The sequence below is a fragment of the Lampetra planeri genome, chromosome 49, assembly GCF_965212315.1.
Source record: "Lampetra planeri chromosome 49, kcLamPlan1.2.h2, whole genome shotgun sequence".
NCBI classification, from domain to species: domain Eukaryota; kingdom Metazoa; phylum Chordata; class Hyperoartia; order Petromyzontiformes; family Petromyzontidae; genus Lampetra; species Lampetra planeri.
The window spans coordinates 555828-569736 of record NC_136155.1 but is presented as its reverse complement, the minus strand read 5'-3'; the positions used below and the strand labels follow the sequence as shown (position 1 = coordinate 569736).

Below are 13909 nucleotides of genomic sequence, written 5' to 3'. Positions count from 1 at the left end.
CCCGAGTGTGGTGAGTGTGGTGAGTGTAGGGGGTGTGGTGAGTGTGGTGAGTGTGGTGAGCGTGGGGAGTGTGGTGAGTTTGGTTAGCGTGGGGAGTGTGGTGAGTTTGGTGAGCATGGGGAGTGTGGTGAGTGTGGTGAGTGTGGGGAGTTTGGTGAGTGTGGTGAGTGTGGTGAGCGTGGTGAGTGTGGTGAGCGTGGTGAGCGTGGTGAGTGTGGTGAGTGTGAGGAGTGTGGTGAGTGTGGTGAGTGTGGGGAGTTTGGTGAGTGTGGTGAGTGTGGTGAGCATGGTGAGTGTGGTGAGTGTGGTGAGTGTGGGTAAGTTTGGTGAGTGTGGTGAGCGTAGTGAGCGTGGTGAGTGTGGTGAGTGTGAGGAGTGTGAGGAGTGTGGTGAGTGTGGGTGAGTTTGGTGAGTGTGGTGAGCGTAGTGAGCATGGTGAGTGTGGTGAGTGTGGTGAGTGTGGGTGAGTTTGGTGAGTGTGGTGAGTGTAGTGAGCATGGTGAGTGTGGTGAGTGTGGTGAGTGTGGTGAGTGTGAGGAGTGTGAGGAGTGTGAGGCGTGTGCAGTGTGGGAGCAGTGAGGGGGGTGAGGAGGAGCGTGTACGTCTGTGCTCGCTAACAGCACTTGCCCCAGCAGTCTGTTAAGTCTTTGTACGTCTGTATGTACGTAGTCGTAGTTAGCCAACCACGCCAATCGGAGTGTGTGAGGAGGAGTGTGAGGTGGAGTGTGAGGTGGAGTACGAGGTGGAGTACGAGGTGGAGTACGAGGTGGAGTGTGAGGAGGAGTGGGGTGGTGGTGGGGTACTCACAGCGATGCCCGCGGGGTCCCGCACGTACCCGTACGCGAGGCTGCGCTCGATGTGGAAGCCGAAGTCGGCTCGCCGCACGTGCCCCACGGCGCGGCCGTCCCTCCAGACCGCCTCGAGACCCAGCAGTGGCACGCGCCTGACACACGCGCAGAGGGCCCAACACGAACGTGGTACACAATCACAAACGAGACCCAGCAGTGGCACGCGCCTGACACACGCACAGAGGGCCCAACACAAACGTGGTGCAGAATCACAAACGAGACCCAGCAGTGGCACGCGCCTGACACACGCGCAGAGGGCCCAACACGAACGTGGTGCAGAATCACAAACGAGACCCAGCAGTGGCACGCGCCTGACACACGCACAGAGGGCCCAACACAAACGTTGGTATAGAATCACAAACGACCGAGCTGACTGACAACTGGAACTTGACCTCGCGATGTTCTGGGTTTACTCTCTTTACAATTTACAGCTGTGAATGTTGTGGGTTTACTCTCTTTACAATTTACAGCTGTGAATGCTGTGGGTTTACGCGACAACACACAGGTGCTGCACTAGTCACGAATTGGGAGGTTCTGTTTACCAATTGGCTGTGTCGGGTGGTGGCGGGTTTAACGACACATTTATATTTACACGATCTAACCCAAAATCCTCTCTTATGTAGGATATTTGTCGCAAAAGCCTACGCGTTAAACGTATGTTCTGACTGCAAGCAGTCCATTACTCACCACACCAACCCCCCCACCCCCCCCCCCCGGGACGCTGTTCCATCCAAGAAGACCCCTTCTCAATTTTAGGAGTTGAGAATTACAGTTTTATTGTACACGGGTGATTCAGTAAAATTAAACACTGAAAACGCAACGACAGGAAGCGGCTAAGAAATAAAACATGACTGCGGACAGCGACCACCCCGCGCCGCCGCGGGTCACGCTGCTCGTCCATAAGCCACGCGGATCTCGTGACTTCGCGAATGTATTTTAGTTTTGCAGACAAGTAGAAAGGGTACCGGACTTTAAGTTAAAGTGTAAACGGTCACTTTTGTGGATAATTTTTCAGGTTTGCTGGCTAATTAAAATTATATCGCGTAGCAAATGAATTATTTTAGGAACGTATTTAGGAATGTTCCGGCAGATTGCCGATTTTACATAAGAGAAAACACTTGTACAAAGGCTATTCCCAGGGAATATTAATGGGGCTATGTAATATTTAACTTAAACAGAACACGGGGTTGGATGAATCGATATTACTTTTAAAGTGCCACGTTAGTTAGCGCGAGATCCTCAAAGTCAGCGGACATGAGCAGCCCTTGCTTACCGCCTCGCGCGAGTGCTGGGAAAGCCGAGATATGGTCGCCATATCTCGGGCTACCGGACTAGCTCCACCCACTCGGACTGAGCGAGCTCTCAAATCACTCAGGTGGCAGCGGTGGCGGCTCCCAATTCCAGCTGGAGTCACTGACGACATCTGCCCTCATTTCTACTCAACAGCCTCAACGTTCTTCCTCCTCCCCTCGTCTACCCCTCGTCTACCCTCTCTCTACTCTCCTGCTTCGAAGCTTCACTCGAGCAGCTGTCGCCTCCTGATGAAAGGCCCCATCACCCCCCCCACCATCACCCCCCCCCCATCACCCCCCCCATCACCCCCCCCATCACCCCCCCCATCACCCCCCCATCATCCTCCATCACCCTCCACCACCCCCCATCACCCCCCACCACCCCCACCACCCCCCACCACCTCCATCACCCCCATCACCCCCACCACCCCCCATCACCCTCCGGGGAGGTTCCTTCTTCTCCTCTGCTACCGTGGCAAATTTGGCAAATTTGGGACCATTGACGCTGGCACATTTAACGGCCTAATAATGTCTCCCTCCTTGCACCCCTCGACTGGAATCAACTTCCCCTGTACATTGATTAGCACCATCCATAAACTCAACACTGCCCATATACTCAGCACTACCCATAGACACAGCACTGCCCATAGACCCAACACTGCTCATAGACTGCCTCTGTACATTAATCAGTCCCCCTCCCTAACCGCCTTCCATTCCTCTCTCAAAGCCTCGCCTCTTCTCTATCGCCCATTCCCTTCCTCTTCCCTCCCCTTGCCCCTCCACTCCTCCCCGTCCCTCCCCTGCCCTTTCGTGACCTCGAAGTACCCCTCAATCGCGGTCACTCATTGCCCGATCCGTGTACGCCCCTGCTATCTAAATCATTAAATTCTGCGTCACCGTTTTGTAAGCTATGTCAAGTGCCTCGCGCGAAGGCGTCCCATAAATATGAATGAGATGAGATGTAGAGTCCACTGCGAGAGAAGCAGACTGGTACAGTTACGGTTCCGACACTAACGCGTTAATAACCAGGGCAGCCGCTGGATTCGAACCGTGAACCTCGACAACAAGCGGCGCATGCGTGAGCCTGCTAGGCCGCGTCACGGCGAGCGAGTGTACATTCATCAGCACCATCCATACGTAGCCAACCGTGCTAATCGTATCGCTTGGTGATGCAAGTAGCGAGCATGCGAGTGATGATGATGGAGGTGGTGAATCTGATGAATTTGACGATACTAGGAGAGAGAGCTTGGTGGATGGATGCTATATGTATGAATGTTGAACTAGCCAGCCGTGCTAATCAGAGGTGTGGGGGAACGATAACAAACTAGACACGGCAAGGAGGAGTCCCGTGGAGGAAGACAGAGGGCCGGCTTCTTCCTCCCGCGAGGCTGGCTCCATCACCTCCCTTCCACCGGCCACAGCTTCATGGGGAGGTCTGGACTGGCCACTCATTCCCTCCGTCGATTGGAAGGAGGATCAGAATGAGAATCTGTATTGAGACTCGAGGAATCCGATGAGCTATGAAGCTCTTGTTCACAGATGTCGAGTCGCAGGAGGGGGGGGGGGCAGTGGCTAGCAGCAGCAGCAGCCGTGAACAACTTCTTTATTTTTCTTCGTTCTTTCGGTAAAGTCACATTTCGGGTCTTAATTGATTGTGTTCACGCTTACGGTGACTTTCAGACCGCATTCCATTCTCTTCCTATCCCCCCTCCTCTTTTCCAAACATAGATGGACTCGTCCATCTGACCAACTGCCAAATCGCTGTCCGTGGTCCTGACGTTAATAAAAAACCGCCACTTTTTTCAAAATTTCTTGCCGTGTTTTTTCACACCTGATGATGATTGCTTGTGTTGCGGTCGAAACGTCGTGAGAATTTAATTGTTTTATATTTTTATTATTTTATTGTTTCCCTTCTACGTGACTTTACCGAAAGAACCGAGAATATGAATCCCTGCAGTCACGAAATCTTTAAATCAAAATGTAACTTCTTCATTCTCGCAATCTTCAACAAGCGGCCAAGACCAGGGCTCTTGCGCGCTTGAACGCGAAGCGAAGTGGATGATCCTTACTTCCGCAAGGGTACGAATGCCAGGTGCACCCTCAAGATGAGCAAGCTCAATGGGTCAATGGACGACATATCAGCTTCACAGCAGCTGCTCGCGTCAAAGGCGAGGGTTTGCATTCTCGCTCTTCTGCTACGAGCAGATGCTTGCGCTCAGCGCCGGGATAATGCACCCAAGGTGCTGTGTACATTCGCCGGCGCGTCGTGATAATTACTTGCCTGTGGGCAGCGCACACAAATCCTGAAGCCTCCTGCCATTATTATTACCGAGCAGATACGACCCTATGCCTTTCAATCATTCCTCCCCAACTGATAACATCGAGACTAAGACGGAAATCCCCTCATGTCGCCTACGACAGACTCTGCTGGGGCAAGTGCTGCTCAAGCAGGCACGGCACACTATGGGGTGGACGGCCAGCACCACGCCCGGCCGCCTTTGTCTCCCCAGTGGCCATGTTTAGAACACCACGCTGGGGTACTCATTTGAGGCTGAGTCGACCTAGGGGAGGCCCATAACTGGTTGAGATATCATCACCGGTGTTAACCGTGAGCGGGAATCCAACTCGAGTCGTGGGTTCATAGCGAATTGCGCGAACCGCTACACTACCGCTGCCCAGGATATGACACACACACACGGTGCACACACACACGGTGCACACACACACGGTGCACACACACACACGCACAAACGTGTCCTCCGTGTGTGCCTCAGCACTCAACCCACAGCCGGGTTCATCGAGAGCCCTCGCCACGCACACACACGTGGCGCGCACACACACACGTGGCGCGCACACACGCACGTGGCCTGCAAACACACGCACCCGGCACGAGTGGACACACACGTGGCACGCACACCTGGCACACATACACGGTGCACACACACACGGTACACACACACACGGTGCACACACACAACACACACACACACACGGTGCGCACACACACACAGTGCACACACACACACGGTGCACACACACAAGACACGCACACGGTACACACACACGCACACGGTACACACACACGCACACAGTGCACACACACTCACACGGCTTGCACACACACGGTGACACACACGGTACACACACACACGCACACACACGAGGCTGGAAGGGGATTTACTCTGCAAGCAGCAGGGGTCGCGACGACGCATGCAGTGGCAGGGGCGCTGCGAGCGTGACCCATGGGTCTCTCCCCCCCCCCACCTCTCTCTTCCCTCTCACCCCCTTCTCTCCCTCCCTCTCTCTCTCTGCCCTCTCTCGCTCACTCTCCTTCCTCTCACGTGTTGCCTCTCCCCTCTCTCTCTCATCTCTCGATTTCCTCTCGTGCTCTTCTCACTCTCTCTCTCTATCTTTCCTCCCTCTCTGTTTCTGTAGCATGCCTCTCCCCCCCCTCTCCCCCCTCTCTCTCTCTCATATCTGACGCACTCTGTCCCCCGTTGCTGGCTCTTCCTTGAATTTCTCTCTCTCTCTCCGCTGTCTCTAATGCACCTCTCTCGTGCCTCCCTCACTCTCCCCCTTCACATCTCCCTCCCAAAACTCTCCCCCTCCCTCCCCCCTCCCTCCCATCTCCCTCCCATCTCTCCCCCGCTCTGCCTCTGGGGATCCTCTGAGCCACGTTGTCTTTACGGGCGCCAGGGCTTCGTGTGGCCGTGGACTGCGGTGGTGATGCTAATGTGAGTGGATTAATAACTTCACGCACACTGAGCTGCCAAACACAGGCTGCAGCGCTGCTGTGCGTGTGTGTGTGTGCATGTGTGCGGGTGTGCGTGTGTGTGTGCATGTGTGCGTGCGTGGGTGTGTGCGTGTGTGGGTGTGCGTGCGTGTGCGCGCGTGTGCGCGTGTGTGCGCGCGTGTGTACGCGTGGGTGTGTTGAGAGTGGAGGTGCAGCGGTTAGCGCGCTGCGCTAAGAATCTTGCAATCCCGGGTTCGATTCCCACCCACGGCTAATACCAGTGACAATTATCTGAACCGGTCCTGGGCCTCCCCTAGGCCTTCTCGGCCTCAAATGAGTACCTGGTGCGGTGCGTAAAAAATCGCCACTGAGGAGACAAAGGCGGACGGGCCTGGTGCTGGCTACACACCCCATCCTGTGCCGTTCTGCCGTTCATAGGCGCTCGCTAACAGCACTTGCCCCAACAGTCTGTTAAGGCTACACGGGGCATCTTTGTCTGTGTATACGTCTGTGTGCGGAGTGGTGGCGCGGTGGTTAACGCTCCGCGCTTTGCAAACTCGTGACCCGAGTTTGATCCCCGGCCTGGGCTCACATCGAAGGCACCGGCATCGGAAATAGGCGCTGGGCCTGAAACGAGCATCGAGATGCGTCAACATCGCCAGAGACCAGAGAGCCGCTGGGTGCTGCGGTGCTGCTGCCACTCACCCACCCACCCACCCCTTGGTGCGTGCCGACCTTTAATAGGCGCTCGCTAACGCCACTGGGGGGGGTCCCTACGGTCGCGCTCCCTCCGTGCGCTCGCTCGCGTCGGTAAAGATGTTTTCTAAACACATCCTTGACGTAACACCCCCTCCGGGAGCCATCGTCTCCTCGTCTGCGAAGGGGAGCAACGTTAATGACGTTCCGTGGTTCTGAGTCACTCCGCAGATACCCCGGGTAACGAGGAGGGCACGGGGCGGAGGCGGCTCCCCGCTTAACGTCGCCGCGTCATCAGCCTTCCCCGCACGTCGCAAACGCGGCGCCAGGAATAAACAAAGACAAAGATCCCCCCGCGTGTAGCCTCGGCAGACTGCAGGGGCAAGTGCCGTTAGCGAGCACCTATGAAGGCCGGCACGGCACACGAGGGGGCGGGTGGCCAGCACCACGCCCGGGCCCCTTTTCTCTCCCCAGTGGCGATGTTTTGACACACCGCACCGGGTACTCAATTGAGGTCGAGTCGACCTAGGGGAGGCCCAGGACCGGGTCAGATAAGTAATCGTCACCGGTGTTGACCCGTGAGCGTGAATCGAACCCGGGTCGCCGGGATCACAGCCGCAGCGCGCTGACCGCTGCAGCACTGCCACTCCTCGAGAACAAACACACACACACACGCGCGTGCACACACACACGCGCGTGCACACACACACGCGCGCGCACACACACACGTGCGCACACACACGCGCACGCACACGCTGCGGTCATGAATAATGAACGCGTACAGACGCCACGAGGCGTGTACGCGTGAATCATTGAGCACAGCTGGAGACGGCGGGGGGCAGCGGGAAGGGGGGGGGGCTGGGGGTTTGGGGGGGGGGGCGTTTGGTGAACACCGCTGCCGCTCGCTCGTGCGTCATTCCAGCAGTGGTGCTGGCCCACTGGGGTGGGGGGCGGGGAGAGGGGGGGGCGACAGATCAGGAATTATGATTGCCCCCCCCCCAAAGAAAAAGATCCCCGGTACAGTATAGCCTCAACAGACTGTTGGGGCAAGTGCTGTCAGCGAGCAGCACCTATGAACGCCACAACGGCACACGAGGGGGTGGGTGTCCAGCACCGCGCCCGGCCGCCTTTGTCTCCCTCGTGGCGACGTTGCTAAACACTGCACCAGGTACTCGGTTGAGGCTGAGTCACCTCGCTCCCCTCCCCCCACAATCTTCTACATTCTCCGTCGAGAGAAGACGGACGAGAGGTTGGCGACAGAGAGAGAGGTGTGGCGACATGAGAGCAATGTGGCTCAGTGGTAGAGCGAGCGGCATTGGAAGCTTTGCGAGTTACAAATCTTGGTTGGGGGGGGGTCGACTCAGCCCATCATCTCTCCGGGGTGGATAAAATTGAGGACACTTTGCAGGGAAGTAAAAAGTGGCTGCCCGATATAGGGACTCGTCCCAGCCATAGGAATATCCACCGCTGGAATATCCACCAGGGCCGTGAACAGGTGATGCTCACCACCTCAATGCTCATTTGAGCAAGAAACCATCAGAACTGTTTGAGATGAGAGCTGCAGAAATATCTACATGGCACCAAATACCCCCCCCCCCCAAGCTCTGGGGGTCCTCTAAATATGAAGGTGTTATCGGCCAATTAATGAGTGTGTATACACGTGTGAGGACACCGGAGTGCCTGCAAAAAACCCACACGTGCAAGGGGGCAACACTCTATCCCGTGCTGATGGAACAGATGGAGCCCACCGTTGCTGTACCGCCTTCTCCTGGCCAGCCACAGCTCTGCCTGGGACCCACCAACTCTCGCTGCTGCCTCGGCAGTCCAGGATTACAGGCTGCCACCTGCAGCGTGGCCTCCACCGCCCGCGATACACGTCAACCACGGTCGGCGCCGTTACGGGTCTCGCCTGGCATACAGGAGGTTGTGGGTTCAGTTCCGACCCTGACGCCTGTATAGTTGGAGTTTGTGGTGTCTCATCTCCAATGGTCGCGTGGATTATTCTCCGGGTCCTCCTTTTTTCCCTTCACATTTAGAATCATCACGCATTTAGAGTATTTGCCTGCTATAAATGTCCACGTGACAAGCCACTTTGTTGAGCTGTCATTTGTGGCCAGGTCGCTTCTGAAAGAGAGCTACACAGCTCAGTGGGCCTTACCTGGTAAAATAAAAAATAGTTAAACGTTTACCAGTTTTTCTTTCAACGGCGGTAGGAACAGCAACGACACAAGATTCCTACAAGGCCGTCTTCGTCAGCGAGCATTAGCGCTGATTGCGAACGAATCCCAACGACTCAGTGAAGCTTTCCTGGATTTTGAAAAAAGAAAGAAATAAAAAGGCGAGGGACCTGTGCATCGGAGAGACGTTTAAGGGGAGGTGAATAATGAATGTAAGGAGCCGCTCGCTCTGAAAGGGTTTTTAGGGAGCGGTGAGTTTGACTCGGCCCAACCATCCCTGACCGCACTCTCTCAAAGCCGACGCGGCAGCACTTAAGCCTTTTACACGCACGCACGGACACGGCACGGACAGACGCACTCACGGTACAGACAGACGCACTCACATACACGGTACAGACAGACACACTCACAGACACGGCACAGACAGACACACGCACAGACACGGCACAGACAGACACACGCACGGACACGGTACAGACAGACGCAGACACAGACGTGGCAGAGACGGTCGCGGGCACGGACACCGTGCGTGACGACGCCATGACGATGGCACCCGCAGTATTAACCAGGGTGGCTGCTCTACCCGAACCGCAAATCTCTGCAGGGAGCGAGTGGCAAACGCGCAAATTCTCTGCTCTGTCAGCGCCCAGGTGCGGCGTGTTTATATTCTTTACCGCCGTTGGTACAGGGGCGGCGAGAGCAGCCGTGGGATCGGAGAGACGCGGCGCTCGGGGAACTCACTCGTCGATGGTGAAGCAGGCTATGCGCTTGGCCAGCCCACGCCGGCGCTGCTCCTCCAGGGCGCCGCGGCCCAGGAACGGGACGGACGACTTGAGCTTGCAGGTGAAAGCCAGGCCGGCCTCGAGCGGAGAGTCGTCCGTGCGGAGGTCGGCGTGCCAGTGGCGGTAGCCTGGGGGGGGGGGGGGGGGGGGGGGGTGCCGGGGACACGGCGGGGTAAACGGCGGTGCCGGAGCGGCAGAGCGGTCGAGACTCCGCCGGGGGCCCTCCTCAACTCACGCGCTTCGGTTTGTGCCAACGGCGTCACGAGACGCAGCGACCGTGCGGCTCTCTCTCTCACAGAGCAGCTCAAGCGATTCGTGGAAGTGGATATCGCAGAGCTACCTCCGAGATCCCTTCTTCACGTGACCTCTGGCCAACCGATTAGCACGGTTGGCTACGTACGGTGCTAAAGAAGTTCAACATAGGTACATATACGTACGTGACAGTAACGTTCATCGCGTGAGACAAATTAAAGCGATGGGTTTTTTTTTGCACAATCGTTGGTGGAGGCCATCGACTCAACTAGACTTGAGAATCAGTTTTGTTTCATCACAGGCGGCTGAGACCTGGATTCGAGCCCAGGTCCTGAGCCCTGACGGGGGTGGGGGACCCTGGGAAGGAACAGTCAGCCCATCACCGGCCCACCCTTCTCGATGGAGAGCGAGTCGATGGCGCGGTAGCCGGCGTTGACGATGCCCAGGGGCCGCCCGGCCTCCATCACGGCCGCATAGACGGCACCACACGCGGCCGCTGGCACGTGCAGCTCCCAGCCCAGCTCCCCCACGAACGACACGCGCATGGCGCGCACCTGCTCCCGCGACGGGAGGGGGGGGGGACACGGCGGTCATTCCGTTAGCGCAGGGGTCGGCATCCGAAAACTAACGACAAGAGCCTTTTTTGTTCGAATTGGGCAAATGGTTCAATGTTTCAAGAGCCGCCATGCTCGTGAAAGCGAGACGCTCGTTCGTAAATAACGTCACGAGGCAGCGCTTTGAAGAGCTGCGTGCGCACCCGTAGCCGCCGGTTGCAGACCCCTGCGTGAGCGAAATCGGTGGCAGCAATGTCCACGTTGTTCACGGGTGGCTCGGTGTGTGTAGCGTCGGTGAAAACCATCGAGCGTGACGATGGCCTGCGACTTCATCTACTTCACAGTACGGTGATGAGAGCAACAGCTGTAATTTTATATTGAGTTAGTTGATTGGTTCGCAAAAGCCCAGCTTGATTGATTGGGCCTAGACAAAAAGATTTCCGTACAATAATTTGTTTTTGTTTAGGATCGATCTGAAAGTACGCCGTCACGGGCAGTGACGTCACGAATATTTACGTCCCGCCCCCCCCCAATTGGCATCGAGTGACATACCTTTGGTAAGCACGAAGACAAACGTTCAAATAATACAAATAAAAAATGGTAAATTATCTGAAAATCCAAAAAAATATTTTCTCAAAAGTCTAACCTTTTTTAAATCCAAAACTCATTCCTAGGGGGTGGTATGGGAGAGGAAGAACCCAGGAAGCCTCACTGCTTAACGAGCATGGCGACCAGGGCGTGTGGAAGGTCTCAGCGCATCCCTGGGTTGTTCTTGAGCCGACCCGGCCAGGCCCGGCTCCAAGTGTTTGTAGAAACGACGCACACTCGCAAGGCTCTCCCAGGCGAGCGAACGAAGAAACGCAAGGGAGGCAAAGCTGCCGGCTGCCAAGGCAGCGTCGACTGACGATAATCGGAATAACGAACCCAGGGCCAAGGGGCGGCGACTTCCCACACCTCCGAGTATGACGCCCGCACGGCTGCCGAGGGTGGACTTGTTACGCCGAGGTCGGCGCCGGGCTCCAGGCTCGTTAGGGGGCAGAGCGCGCTGCCTAAAGTAGTCCGAGTGGAGACGTGGCGCGCGTGTCTGCGTGCCGTGTGTGGCACGCACGGAAAGACAGCGCACTGGAGCGGTGGCGCGGCGGTTAGCGCGCCGCGCTGCGAACCCGGCGACCCGAGTTGGATTCCCGGCCAAAGCTAATGTCACGTGACGAATATCTGAGCCGGTGCCTTGGCCTCTTCTGGATTCGCCCAGAATTAAATTAGTTCCTGGTGTGGTGAGTCGGCAAAGGCAGCCGGGAGCGATGCTGGCCACACCACCCTCTCATGCGGTCTTCTATAGGTTCTTACTAATAGCACCTGCCCCCACAAGGACGCTATATCAGGGATCATTATCTTTGTATAGGTGTGGGAAGCAACAGCGTAGTGGTTAGCGCACTGTACTATGAAGCCAGCGACCTCGATTAAGATTTTCGGCCACGGCTAACATCAGCGGTATCAGAAACGATCCTGGGTTATCCCTCGGTGAACGCAGCCTACAATAAGACCCTAGTGCCTCCGATGTAAGCACGGTTGATTACGTACGGTGCGAAAGAAGCTCAGCATACAAGCGCAGTGTGCAAACAAGTTCAACATGCAAGTGCCGTAAGTGAACAGCTGCCGCTGGCATCACACACTCACCTCGTGCCCAGCCGCCTTCACGACCTTGTGCGTGGAGAAGGGGAAGCTCTCGTTGCTGAGATCGGCATCCAGAACCTTTTCCAAGACTTCCCGGCTGCAGACACACACGGCCCCCTGGTCACCTACGGTCACCTCCTCGTCACTCTGCTATTGCTACTGCCATGGTTGCTGTTCCTGTGAACTGTCCACTCTTTGATTGCTCCACCCCATGTCGGCGACTTGTTCTACCGGACTGTTTTCAGAATCACAAGTTGAGTATCCGAGTCAATTACCCGCTGAGCTATCTTGGCTCTGTTTCAAGGGTGAATTTATACAGTAAATTTAGCTGTGACGGTCCCACCTGATGACGGAGACTTGTGTTGCCTCCAAAACGTCGTGATTCATTATTTTATTTCTATTATTATTTCTATTATTTTTATTTTTTATTTTTACCTACGTGACTTTACCGAAAAAACCTAAGAGTATTCACCACGCTGGTCGGTGCGGTTTAGTGAACGGGGGGGGGGGGGGGTGCGGAGGAACTAGGACTAGTTAAGATGTCATTGATGCCAGCTGTGGCCGCAAATTTAAATCCAGTTGCTGGGTTGACAGTGCGGTAAGTCAACCACTGCGCCACCACTCCCTCCACTATGGAAACATTCAATAGACAGACGTCCATATCTCCACAATGACGCAAAATAAATTCTGATTCTGATTCAATCAGTCATTCAACAGTGAGAGTCCATGGAGAATAACAAATACACTGTGCCTCTTTGTCAGCGATAACTTAGACAGTGTACGCACGTATACGTACATAATCCATAATAGAGGTGTTTGGGTTAGATCGCATACATATAAATGTGTTGTTAAACCCGCCACCACCCGACACAGCTAATTTAGTACGGTGCATCACGTAAACAATTTAGTGTAAATATGCTTCAGCGTGTGTGTGTGTGTGCAGATGAGTACCTGGAGCCGTGTGTAGCTATCAACACCCCCTCGTGTGCCGTGCCGGCCTTCACAGGTGCTCACTAACAGCACCTGCCCCAACACTCTGTTCAAGGCTACACGGGGGCCTCTGTCGTTGTACGAACGCCGTCAAGTCCGGAAACACGTCAAGCCACGTTGTGCTTTGTCGGACCGCACCTGCGAGGGCCCTGCACGCTGAGGAGTCCCAAGCGGGGCGAGGCGTCGACGAGGCGACACCTGAAGGCGCCGTCCTGCAGCACGGAGCTCACGTGGGACCAGGCGTGCTGCGCCGCGGCGCCGCCCACCGCCAGGTAGAAGCCGGCACCTGCGGTGCACCCAGACGGCGCACGCGGGGGGGGCACGCGGGGGGGGGCACGCGGGGGGGGCACGCGGGGGGGGCACGCGGGGGGGGCACGCGGGGGGGGCACGCGGGGGGGGCACGCGGGGGGGGCACGCGGGGGGGGGCGGTGTCGTAGCCACCGTGGCAGTCGCCAATACCGGAATGTCACAAGGTCGGAATCGTAATATTTGTTTATGCTGAAGGAAAACATGAATACACGTGTGTTGTTTGGGGAACAATGCACGTGTGTTGTTTGGGGAACAATACACGTGTGTTGTTTGGGGAACAATGCACGTGTGTTGTTTGGGGAACAATGGAAGGAAGCGGAAAGAGAGGAAGACCTCACGGAGAGTGGATTGACGATGACGACGACGATTGGTGCCAGACAGATGTGGCACTACTGTGAGCATACGCAATTCGTGCTTGGATACTTTATGTATTTATATTTAGTGACTTGATTACCTTTCCTATAATTTACACCGCTATCGATTTGTGTACTGTTTGTGGTTGTAACTTTTCTGACTCCTGGACATCTGTGAAAAAGAGCTTCATAGCTCATCGGATTCCTCCTCCTCCTGCAAATGAAGATTCCGATTCTGCCCTGGCGACA

General features: G+C 55.9%; 1 protein-coding gene across 4 annotated transcripts in view; it reads right to left on the bottom strand.

Moving 5' to 3' along the window:
- SARDH (sarcosine dehydrogenase) overlaps nt 1-13909 on the bottom strand; it is a 77872-nt gene that overhangs the window by 21059 nt on the left and 42904 nt on the right. For 3 of the 4 annotated variants that reach the window (XM_078616094.1, XM_078616092.1, XM_078616093.1), the window contains 5 exons: nt 13137-13284; nt 12012-12105; nt 10172-10334; nt 9488-9656; nt 808-943 (listed from right to left, as the gene is read on the bottom strand). In XM_078616094.1, coding sequence (XP_078472220.1) covers nt 808-943; nt 9488-9656; nt 10172-10334; nt 12012-12105; nt 13137-13284 — 710 coding nt within the window. The remainder of the gene's footprint in view (nt 1-807; nt 944-9487; nt 9657-10171; nt 10335-12011; nt 12106-13136; nt 13285-13909) is intronic. The other variant, XM_078616095.1, reaches the window with a different exon arrangement.